Consider the following 12,992-nt stretch of genomic DNA (forward strand, 5'->3'; position numbering starts at 1 on the left):
CCAATTCACCTGACCTGCACATCTTTTGACTGTGGGAGGAAACCGGAGCACCCGGAGGAAACCCACGCAGACACGGGGAGAACGTGCAAACTCCACACAGTCAGTCGCCTGAGGCGGGAATTGAACCCAGGTCCCTGGCGCTGTGAGGCAGCAGTGCTAACCACTGTGCCACCGTGCCGCCCGTGTAGGGGTACTGTACCTTTAAGAGAGTTGAAGGGCTTAAAGGAGCTCATAGAGTACAGGAGAATTTACATTGTAACATTTGATCCAGCAGCTAGCAGCACCTGGGTTTCTATGAGACAAAAACACATTCAAATTCAGCCAAACAGTTTAAATTAAGCCCCAAGATACTAAATTCCAATCAAGTTTGAATTTGGTATTTTGACAATATTGAAATCAATGAAACGATCTGATGCTTTGGGGTATAAATATTAAACAAATTGAACAGTTGGGGGAGAACTACCAAGTTACCAACATATGCAGACTGCCCGCAGAATAGCTCTCTTAAAGGTACCTTTATCTATCAATGACTTGTGAAACAGAATCCCTAAGAAGAAAAGACGACAGAGCAAGATACAAAAAGAAGATTCAACAGCAGCCTGGTTTTGAAATTTGAATTTTTTTGGTAAATCTTAATTGGGGTTTTATTGGACTAGTATTGTAGAAGGGAAAGTAAAAGATAGGTTACAGAAAGGAGTTGTAAATAGTTGTTTGTTAATTAGTACACCACTCGTAACTGAACTCCAGGATGAACATTTTCCATCAACCACCACCCTCTGTCTTCTTTCAGCTAGCCAATTTCTGATCCAAACTGACAAACCACCCTTCATCCCATGCCTCTGTATTTTGTACTGAAAATGTATTGCTGGTTAAAGCGCAGCAGGTCTGGCAGCATCCAAGGAGCAGGAGAATCGACGTTTCGGGCATAAGCCCTCCTCATTCCTGAAGAAGGGCTAATGCCCGAAACATCAATTCTCCTGCTCCTTGGATGCTGCCAGACCTGCTGCGCTTTTCCAGCAACACATTTTCAGCTCTGATCTCCAGCATCTGCAGTCCTCACTTTCTCCTCTGTATTTTGTGCAATAGCCAACCGTGGGGAACCTTATCAAATGCCTTACTGAAATCCATATAAACCACATCAACCATGTTACCCTCATCCAACTGTTTGGTTACTATCTCAAAGAACTCAATAAGGTTTGTGAGGCATGATGTACCCTTTACAAAACTGTGTTTATTATCACTAATCAACATATTCCTCTCTAGATGATTATATATCCTATTTCTTATAACCTTTTCCAACACTTTGCTCATAACCGAAGTAAGGCTCACTGCTCTATAATTACCAGGGTTGTCGCCAATGGTTCTTGAACAAGGGAAATACATTTGCTATCCTCCACTCTTCTGGCATTATTCCTGGAGACCATGATGATATAAAGATAAAAGCTAAGGGCTCAGCAATCTTCTTCCTGGCTTCCCAGAGAATCCTAGGATAAATCCCATCCGGCCCAGGGGACTTATCTATTTTCACATTTTCCAGAATTGCTAACATCTCCTCCTTGTGAACCTCAATCCCGTCTAGTCTAGCAGCCTGTATCTCAGTATTCTCGACAACATTGACTTATTCCAGTGCGAATACTAAATATTCATTTAGCGCTTCCCCATCTCCACGGACTCCACGCACAACTTCCCACAATGATCCTCAATTGGCCCTAATCTTTCTCTAGTTATTCTCTTATTCCTGATATACCTATAGAAAGCTTTAGGGTTTTCCTTATTCTATCTGCCAACAATTTCTCATGCCCCCTCCTGGCTCTTCTTAGCTCTCTCTTTAGGTCTTTCCTGGTTAACTTGTGACTGTCAAGCGTCCTAACTGAGCGTTCACATCTCATCCTAACATTAGCCTTCTTCTTCCTCTTGACAAGAGATTCAACTTCTTTAGTAACCTACAGCTCCCTCGCTCGACCACTTCCTCCCTGCCTGACAGGTACATACTTATCAAGGAACAACTACTGCATGTCCTTGAATAAGGTCCACATTTAAATTGTGCCCATCCCCTGCAGTTTCCATCCCCATCCTATGCATCTTAAATCTTGCCTAATTGCATCATCATTGCCTTTCCCCCATCAATAACTCTTGCCTGCCTTATATATCTATCCCTTTCTATCGCTAAAGTAAATATAACCAAATTGTAGTCATTATTACCAAAGTTCTCACCTACCTTCCAATCTAAGACCTGGCCAGGTTCATTACCTAGTATCAAATCCAATGTGGCCTTGCCTCTTGTTGGCTTGATTACATACTTCCCAAGGAAACCATCCACATACATTGGGCAAAGCAGATCCATCTTAAGTACTCAAACTATAGTATTCCCAGTCAATATTTGGAAAGTTAAAAGTCACTCTCACTCCTATCCAGAATTATCTTTGCTATCCTTTCCTTTAAAGCTCTGTAACAATTCGGAGGCCTATAGAAAACACTCAATGGGGTGACCTCTTCTTTCCTGTTTCTAACCTCAGTCCGTACCACCTCAGTAGACAAGTCCTCAAACGTCCTTTCTACCAACATAATACTGTCCTTGACTAAGAATACCACACCTCCCCCTTTTTACCATCTTCTCCTCATGTGTCTTTATGTTCCCTGCAAGCTTACTTTCATAATGCATTTTCATCTTCTTAATCAATCCCATAGTCCCTCTTTGCTGAATTCTAAACTGCTCCCAATCCTCAGAACAATTATTTTTCTTGGCCAATCTGTATGCTTCTTCCTTGAATCAGATACTCTCTCCAACTTCCTTTGTAATCCATGGATTGACCCTCTTACCCATTTTGCCGGACAGGAATAAGCAGTTGTTGTAGTTCCCCCATGCGTTCCTCGAATGTTTGCTGTCATTCCTTAAAATAACTTTCCCTAATCCATCAAAGCTAACTCATGCCTCATGTCTTCATAGCTTCCTTTATTAAGATTTAGCACCCTAGTCTCCAAATCAACTTCCTCACTCTCCATCTTGATAAAAATTCCATCATGTTATGGTCGCTCATCCCCAAGGGGTCTTGCGCAGCTAGATTGGCAATGATTCCCTTCTCATTTCACAGTACCCAGTCTAAGATGGCCTGCTCTGTGGTTGGTCAAGACATATTGGTCAAGAAAACCATCCCCTTTACACTCCAGGAATTCCTCTTCTCTGGCACTGTGGCTAATTTGATTTGATCAATCTTTGTGAAGCTTCTAATCATCCTGGATTGCCGATATTCTCTTATCACATGCATCTCCAATTTCCTGTTCAATGCCATTCCCAACATTACCACTGCAGTTTGAGGGTCTATATATGACACTCACTCATGTTTTTTGCCCCTTGGTATTTCTCAACTTTATCCATACAGACTCCACATTGTCAGAGCTAATATCCTTTCTCATTATTATGTTAATTTTCTCTTTAACCAGCAATGCCACTCCATCATCTTTTACCTGTCCTTCCTAAATACATTGGGACATTCAGTTCCCATCCTTGGTCACCCTGCAGCTATGTCTCCATAATCCCAATTATATCGTACTTGTTTACATCTGTCTATAGTTCATCTACTTTATTGCGAATGTTCTGCGTATTAAGGCATTAGACTTTAAGCTTGTTCTTTGATTTAACCTTCTATGCTGTCTGACATTACTGTATATGACACACATCACTGTCTCTCAGACCAATAGACCATGTCAGATGCAATATCACTTGCCCTTCACTACTCCTTAGAACATATTGACACCAAGAATTAGCTACGTAAGAATCATACTCATTGATTACAGTTCAACCTTCAACAGTATTATCCCCTCAAGACTGGTTATTAAACTTAGTGATCTCAGACTTAGCCCTAGTCTCTGCAAATGGATCTTCAGTTTCCTGACCCACAGCCCGCAATCAGTGAAGATTGGGGGAAGGATTTTATCCTCACTAATACTCAACATTGGATCCCCTCACTCAACCCCATACTGTACTCACTTTATACCCATGACTATGTCGCCAAATACCAAACTAATGCCATTTACAAGCTCGCTGATGACACCATCATAGTCAGTTGAATCTCAGATGGCGAAGAAACAGACTACAGATGGGAGGTGGAAGACCTGGAAAAATGGTGCACCGAGAACAACCAAGCTCTCAATGCTGGCAAAACCAAGGAATTCATTACTGACTTTTAGTCGAATGTTACTCATGCCCCCCTGCGCATTAACAGCGGTGGAAAGAGTGGAGAGAGTCAAGCACCTGGGAGTGGTCATCCACAACAAGCTTTCTTGGACTCTTCATGTGGATACACTGGTACAAAGACCCAACAATGTCTCCTTCATCAGGCAGCCAAGATGTATCACTACCTGGTACGGTGGCAACTGTACCATTCAAGATCGGACACTGTTACAAAGAGTGGGGAACTCGGCCCAGACAATCACAAAGGCCAACCTCCCATCTATAGAATCCATCAAGGAAAGGCCGCCAGCATTCTCAAAGATCCATCCCACCCTGGCAATGCTTTTCTACAACCTCTACCATCGGGGAGAAGGTACAGAAGCCTGAACACACGCACCAGCCGGTTTCATAACTGTTTCTACCCTACTGTTGTTAGAATACTGAATGGACTCACAAACTCCTAACATTCGCCTGTACCTGTGTTTTTGTTTTTGCCGCTGTTTACCTATTATTTACAGATCTATGCTACCTAACTATGTGATCTGCCTGTATTGTTTGCAAGACAAAGCTTTTCACTGTGCCTTGATACATGTGACAATAAATCCTATTCAATTCTGAAGCACAATGTACAGTGCTGGTCACTGCATTTACAGAAGGATGTTAATACATTGTAAGCAATTCAGAGAAGGTTTACCAGGCTAATGCCTAGAATGAGTAGATTACCTTATGATGAAAGGTGAGACAGGCTGGCTCTGTATTCTTCTGAAGTTAAAATCAGGTAGAGGTGACTCAACTGAAACTCAAGATCCTGAGGGGGCTTGACCAGGTGGATGCGGAAAGGACAGTTCCTCTTGAGGGACAATCTCGAATGGGACGGAGGGGAATGTCATAGTTTAAAGTAAGGGAGGATCCATTTAAAAAGGGGTGAGGAAACATTTTTTTCCTCTCAGGAACATTGTTCATGTCTTTAGAATTCCCTTCCTCAAAAGACATTAGATACAGAGTCTTTAAATATTTTTAGATTCTCGATTACTACAGTGATTAAAGATTATTGGGCATATACAGTACAGCAATGGAGAGTTTATGTTCAATTCAGGTCAGCCATGATATTATTGAATGGGGGACTAGATTCGAGGGGCCAATTGGCCTACTCTTGTTTCTTATCTGTATACTTAAGATATTTGATCTCCTCTGTAACCTAATACAACAGATGAACATGAAATCTCTTGCAGACCTATCAGAGTCAGGAAATAATATTGTTTTAACAAAAAGGAGACAAACTTAAACCCATAACACCAAGAGGAAACAGTGAACATAATGCCATTAATATCAGTGTCCTTTCTGATGAATGATAAAGAAATTTCAATCATAACTCACAGCAGTTTGCTTTATTTCAATATAGAAATACAGACATATCAACCAGAGTTTCAAATATCTCCAAAAGAAAACAAAGCACCAGACAGATTTTTCAGTCAAAATGTAAATCCAGAATTATCAAGGATGACACAATGGTGCTCCTCAGTACAGTCAGAAGGTCAGTACCATCAGTAGGTCAGTACTGACAGACCATAAAACGCAAATGCAGAATTAGGCCATTCGGCCCATCACTCTTGCTCCACCATTTGATCATGGCTGACATGTTTTTCAAAGTCGTTCTCCTGCCTTCTCCCCATACCCATTACTAATCAAGAACCTATCAATCACAGTCTTAAATACACTCCGTAGCAATGAGTTCCCCAGAGTCACCAACCTCTGGCTAAAGAAATTCCTCATCTCAGTTCTAAAGAGTCATCCCTTCAGTCTGAGGATATGCCCTTAGGTCCAAGTCTCCCCAACTAGTGGAAGCATCTTCTCCACATTCACTCAATCCAGGAATCTCAGTACTCTAAGTTTCAATCAGGTTCCCCTCTCATCCTTCTCAACTCCATTAAATACAGACCCAGAGTCCTCAACCACTCCTCATATGATAAGCCCTTCATCCTTAGGACCATCCTTGGAAATCTCCTGTGGGCCACCTCAAACACCAGCCCATCCTTCATTGGATATGAACGTGCCACATTATCAGAGGGTCAGCACTGAGACAGCACCGTATTGTCGGAGGGTCAGCGGTGAGGGAGTGCATTATCGCCAGAAAAGCTATTAAACAGAGGTCTTTGTCTGACCCCTCACGCAAATATAAAAGTTTGAAAGAGAAGCAACTGAGATCCTAAGGAGATGGTGGTGGAAAAGCATCAAGCAATTTAATATTAAAGTAAGATAATAATAAAAGCAAAGAGATTGGTAACCTTTCGACTGTTGTGATCTGTTTCTCCTCCATCGTCACCCCTCACACTGATGCATCTGCATTCTAATTCTGGACACTTAACATTCTCGAGTTTAACTCCCTCAGACTTGGCAGACATACCTTCATCTGCCTGGCCCATAATCCCAGGAATCCATTCCCTCCCCCACCTACTCCTCCAAAGCATCTCACTGACCCTACAACAATCCCCTCCAAATCTACCTCAGAGGTCAAGCTCGCAGCAACCTGCTCTAACACCATCTTTATACAGCAAAGGGGAAGGTTATGTTTGAAACATTTCTATAAAATGCAATTTCTGAAACAGACTTGATGCTTTACTAGGTTAAAGGTGGCATATGAATACAGTTGATTTTTGATGCCTATCCTTTCCAACCCCTTTCATCACTTTAAAGACCCTTTTGGTTGGGGGGGGGGGGGGGGGGGGGGGTAGTGCAGATGCTCATCATATTAGAAGCTTTTGACTAGTCACGAAGAATTTGCATTCCTCTAGCCTTTCAGGACGACCGCACATCCTAGAGTGTTGTACAGCACATGAAGTATCTGTGTGGTGCCGTTACTGCTGTAAAGTAGGAAGTACAACAATGAACCTGCACAGCACGCTCCCACAAATAGCAACAGCATAGCTTACTGATTTTGTAACATTGAAAAAACAAGCATGGGACAGACAAGATGGAGGATTCCCGAGCTCCTGTTCAAAACAAGCAGGGACCGACAAAACATGTACACAGTGAATCCAACAGCTTCCTTGCAACAATAATTCTTTGAATCCCCAACCCATGTCCCTCCCATATTGAACACACCTTCTCTGCAATCCCAGCACTGGCACAAGAAGTAGCTCAGTGACACATTTCATGGAGAAATGAGGGCTTGTGTTTCCAATCTGTGTCTCCTTGGTTTCAGTTCCACATGCTGGGTGTGTGGCACCACATCTGAGTGTAGGCCAGGGAAAGGATGAAGTGGAGGTAGGAAGGGGAAAAAAAGAAAATAGAAACAGTGGGCCATTCAGCCCATCATGCCTGTCTGGCATTCAATACTATCATGGCTGATTGAAGGCTTTAATGCCTTTTTCCCATCCCATGCCCGTCAGTCTGTACGTCACTGGAAATCACATATTTATCAGCCTCTGTAGTACACATGTTCAAAGACTGAGTTTGCACAGCGCTCTGTGGCACAGAATTCCAAAAGATTCACAACCATCTGTATAAATAAAAACTCCTTTTTGCAAACCCAAGAGTCTTCTGTCTTATTTTTATTTTGAATTCCCCAACCAGAGAACCCTCCTAGCTGCATCCACCCTGTCGTTCCCTTAAAATATCTTTTATGTTTCAATGAGATCATCTCTCACTCTTCAAAATTCGAGAGAATCCAGACCCTGCTTGCCCCAACCTCTCTCCAGAGGACACCCCTACCATCCCAGGAACCAGTCAGTTGAATCTTTATTGCAGTCTCTCTATGGCAATGTCATCTTTCCTGAGGAAAGGACCCAAAACTGCACACAGTACTCCAGGTGCAGTCTAACCAAGCTCCTGTACACTTAGAGTCACAGAGTCCTACAGCAGAGAGACAGGCCCTTTGGCCCAATGTGGTCCGTGCTGACCAAAATGTCCATCCACACCAACCCCATTTCCCTGCACTTGGTCCATATCGTTCTAAACCTTTCCTATCCATGTATTTGTCCAAATGCCTTTTAAATGTACCGCTGGCAGTTCATTCCATATGCGTACCACCGTCTGTGTGAAAAAGTGCCCCTCCAGTTCCCTTTTATTTCTTTCCCCTCGAACCTTAAACCCAGGCCCTCTTGTCCTCAATTCCCCAACCCTGGGAAAAAGACTGAGTGCATTCACACTATCTATGCCTCTCATGATCTTATCTGCTTCTATAACATCCTCCCTCAGTCTCCTACACGCTAGAGGAAAAAGTCCTGGCTTGTCCAACCATTCCCAATTGAAGCAAGAATTCACTACTCCTGTACTCAAATCCTCATGGGATAAAGGCGAACATTCTATTACCCCTCCTAATAGATTGCTGCACCTGTACGTTAGCCTTCAGTGACTTATCCACAAGGACACCTTTTGTACACTTTCCAACCTCTCACCATTTAAAAAATACTCTGTGCATCTGTACCTCCAACCAAAGAGGACAGCCGCACAGTTTTCCACATTATATTACATCTGCCCATGTCCCACTCCTCCTGAAGCCTCTTCACATCATCCTCACAACAGATTCCCACTTTGCATTTTATCATCGTCGAAAGAGCGAAGGAGAGCTGACGCTACAGATTCCAAAACAGAGGCAAGTAAAATTTAGTGGGAACGGGAAGGGATGAGAACAGGAGGAACTGTAACAGAACAATAGCTGAGCTTTAAAGGAAGAGCCGGTTCAAGGAGAGGATATGGAGGAGAATAGAATAGCGTAGGTTAGATGGGCTTCAGATTGGTTTCACAGGTCGGCACAACATCGAGGGCCGAAGGGCCTGTACTGTGTTGTAATGTTCTATGTTCTATAAAAAGGAAGGGAACCAATGGCAACAATCCTTGGTGACAGGTCATCAGCAAAAAGGAAGCTATACCATGCATTTATGGCTCATCCATCTGAAATTTGATTAAACATGAACTGATTCTTCATTTCTCTTACTGAAGCTATCTGACCCTCTGCAATTCCTGCATTTTGTTTTTATTTCAGATTCCCAGCATCTGTAGTATTCTTTCAGATAAATATCATACAATGTTAACCATGGCTTTGTTGAAAGATAAGCATTTTTTACTTTCTTAACAGATCAAATGGACTGACGCATCCAAGTGAATTCTCAGTTCTCCAACACATTTTTACTGTCATTAAACACAGAAACCATAAGGAACAAAAAGAAACAGATCAAAAGTTGTGTTTGCTTCTGTTGTAGCAATTGCTGTGGACATTTTATGTTGCCAGAACCACACAGAAGCCTTTTGACCCATTTTATCAAATCTAGGAGGTTGTAAAAGGTCAGTAATAACAGGACAACACAAACCAACTAATGAGGAAGAGTCTGAAATCTCCCCAATAATCAGGCAGCTTCAGAACAGTAATGAACATACTCAGAGGGACCAGGAACAACAACAAATCCCACTGTTTGCAAACACCCAAATCTCTAGAGTGACTCAGCTCAAAACAGTTCCTGGCAGTTTAACTTGCACTGGTATAAGCCACCTGTTGTAGTGTGGGTATTCAGTTCTAACAAAATTTGCTCATGGGATTTTTTGACAAATAAACTTTTATTTAAGGTTTCAAAACTGACCACATGATAGGACCCAGCTGACAATCAAATCAAATCCCAAAGACAAATCAGTTTAATGTACACACCCAGCAACAGGAGAAGGTCATTTGCCTGCTTGAGTCTTCACCACCACTGAGTAAGAACCCAGGTGAGCTGTCTCCCAACATCAACATTCATGCTTCAGTTAAATGGCAACTAATATTCAAATCACACAAAAGTGACAGTCAATGACCATCATCTACATGTGAGCATGAAAACATCTCTTATTGACACTTAGTGGCATTACCATGACTGAATCTTCCCCCCCCCCCCCCCCCTCCATTATCAACAAACTTCAGGTGGGGGGTAGGTGGTGGTGACAACTGACCACAAACTCAACTAGACTATCCACAAGAACACAGTGGCTGCAGAGCAGGTCAGAGGCTAAGAATCCTGCAGGAAGTAACTCACCTCCAGACTGTCAAAAGCCTGTCTACCATCTATAAGACACAAGGCAGAGGTGTGATGGAATACTCCCCACTTGTCTGGATGAGTGCAGCTCAAACAACACTCAAGATGCTTGACATCACCCAGGGCAAAGCAGCCAATTTGAGTGGCATCACATTCGCAAGCACTATTGCCACCCAGTAGCAGCAGTGTGTACTATCTACAAGATGCACTGCAGAAATGCACCAAAGATCCTCAGAGTGCAGTTTCCAAACCCACGACCACTTCCAACTAGAAGGATAAGGGCAGCAGATGGGAACAGCATCATATTCAAGTTCCCTGTCAAGCCACTCACCACCCTGACTCAGAAATATATTGCAGTTCCTTTACGATTGCTGGATCAAAATCCCGGAAGTTTTCCCTGAGGGCATTGTGGGTCCCCTTGCACCTAATGAATGGCAGTGGTTCAAGGCAGCAGCTCACTCACACCTACAGGGCAGCCTGCCAGCAACACCAATGTCCCCTGGAAACATACTGCTTCCAATCAATTGAACAACTTCCAATTCACTTCCATGAAACTCAAAGGACATCCCAAACAGGCTCATAATTGGATGACCATGTCACAAATCGATTTACATAAACACAGACTGAGACAATTCAATCAAAGGTGGAATACTGCAGATGTTGGAAGTCTGAAATAAAACAGTGTTGGAGGACCTCAGCACCAAAAAAAACAGAGTTAACAATGAATTCAATTACTTCTTCAGAACTACATTAAAAGTGTTGTAAAGAAGAGTAACATCAGACTCAAATATACCCAATTTTCCTTCACCAAAGATGCAGCCAGAAATAAGTGTCGCCAGCACTTTTTGTTTCTATTTGACAAAATTCATAATCAACAGAACCACTGAAAGGTTACTGCAGTATTAAAATTAGTCACTGAACAACCACAACTTATTACAGTTCTTCAGTTGAAAACAAAGCGAAGTCTGACATTCACTGCCCTCAGACAGATCACTGACATATGCTGAAAACAATCCCCAGAAAACCAGACCTTGCAGCCAAAACCAAACTAAACTGTATCCCAGTGAGAGTCAATACAAATAGGACCGATACCCCTGAGAATCAGGGGTGGGGGTGGGGGTGAGGGTCCATACGCCAGTGAGTCAATGTGTGCAAAAGAGAAAGACCCTTACCTCAGAGTGTGTGTGTGTGTGTGTGTGTGTGTGTGTGTGTGTGTGTGTGTGTGTGAGAGAGAGAGAGAGACCCGTATCTTAGCGAGAGTCAATGTGTGTCCCTTACCCCAATGAGTGTGCGTCTGACAGTCCCTTACCCCAGTGAGAGTCAGTGCCCGTGTGTGTGTGACCGACCTTTATCCCAGTGAGAGTCAGTGCCTGTATGTGTGACCCTTACCCAATGAGAGTCAGTGCCTGTGTGCGTGAGACACTTATCCCAGTGAGAGTTAGTGTGTGTGTGTGTGTGTGTGTGTGTGTGTGTGTGTGTCCCCCTTACCCCAGTGAGAGTCAGTGTGAGAGTCCCTTATCCCAGTGAGAGTCAGTGTGTGTGAGACCCATAGCCCAGTGAGTCAGTGTGTGGGTGAGAGACCACCTGATGAAGGAGCGGCGCTCCAAAAGCTCGTGCTTCCAATTAAACCTGTTGGACTATAACCTGGTGTTGTGAGATTTTTAACCCAGTGAGTGCGTGTGCGCATGTGACCCTTACCCCAGTGAGAGTCAGTGTGTGAGAGACCTTATCCCAGTGAATCTGTGTGTGTGAGAGAGACCCTTAACCCAATGAGAGTGCGAGAGAGATAGAGTGTGTGTGTGTGTGTGAGAGAGACCCTTAACCCAGTGGGAGTCGGTGCATGTGAGAGACCCTTACCCCAAAGAGTGAGTGTGTCTGAGACCCTTACCCCAGTGACAGTGCGCATGTTTGTGTGAGTGAGACCCTTACCCCAGTGAATGTGTGTGTGTGTATACATGTGTGTGTCTGAGACCCTTACTCCAGTGAGAGAGAGAGAGTGTGTGTGTGTTTGTGTCTGAGACCCTTACCCCTGTGAGAGTGTGTGTGTGTGTGTGTCTGAGACCCTTACCCCAGTGAGAGAGAGTGTGTGTGTGTGTGTGTGTGTGTCTCTGAGACCCTTACCCCTGTGAGAGTGTGTGTGTTGGGGGCTGGGGAGAGGCGGTGTGTTCTTGGGGTCGGTTCACTAGAGTCTCCTCGACCGTGGATACTCTCACACTCTCTCCCCTTGCTCCTGCTCACGGGATGGGAGCTTGCCCCCACCCACGAAGCCTGGGTCCCAGCCTCTTACCTGGGGCCGTAACGGCGGCTCCGACTCCCACTCCCCGAGCCCGGGCGGTGCCGAGCGGCGGAAAACAAGTGACGGCAGCGGGAACCCGCCCCATCCCGGGAACCCGCTCCGCCCCTTGTCCCGCCCCAGACCATCCCAGCCAACCCGGCAATACCCCACTCTGTCCCATGGCCATTCAGCCCTTAGCCCGGCTCCCTCCGGCCAGTGCCCAGCCTCTGGTTTTGTATAGTCCACCCTGTCCAGGCTTCATTCTGCCTCAAGTCTATCCCAGTGCAACAGCTCGGTTCCTCAGACTGGGAGCAGATCTGTTTACATTTTGTAAATTTGCAGATTCGGAACTAAAGTTTATTAATTCTCACTTCCATCCTTCCTAGCAGTAGTAAAAACGAAGCTGAAAAACTGCGTTGAATTAGAACCTTCAGCTAAAAGGTGGATCCTAATGTGAAAAACACATCAGGCAATCAATCAACTTTGCCACCACAGACTCCAACCCAGACCCATCGTACACAGCTTAGCACTAGGTAAGATT

General features: G+C 44.1%; 1 protein-coding gene across 2 annotated transcripts in view; it reads right to left on the reverse strand.

The window, feature by feature from the left end:
* The window catches only part of LOC132822201 (6-phosphofructo-2-kinase/fructose-2,6-bisphosphatase 4-like), a 173,316-nt gene extending 160,754 nt beyond the window's left edge, over nucleotides 1-12,562 (reverse strand). Inside the window, exon 1 of one of the 2 annotated variants that reach the window (XM_060835273.1) lies at nucleotides 12,464-12,562. In XM_060835273.1, coding sequence (XP_060691256.1) covers nucleotides 12,464-12,557 — 94 coding nt within the window. In that variant the 5' untranslated portion in view covers nucleotides 12,558-12,562. The remainder of the gene's footprint in view (nucleotides 1-12,463) is intronic. The other variant, XM_060835275.1, reaches the window with a different exon arrangement.
* Between the last annotated feature and the right edge of the window lie 430 nt (nucleotides 12,563-12,992).

Source organism: Hemiscyllium ocellatum, chromosome 14 (assembly GCF_020745735.1).
Source record: "Hemiscyllium ocellatum isolate sHemOce1 chromosome 14, sHemOce1.pat.X.cur, whole genome shotgun sequence".
In the NCBI taxonomy this organism is placed as follows: Eukaryota; Metazoa; Chordata; class Chondrichthyes; order Orectolobiformes; family Hemiscylliidae; genus Hemiscyllium; species Hemiscyllium ocellatum.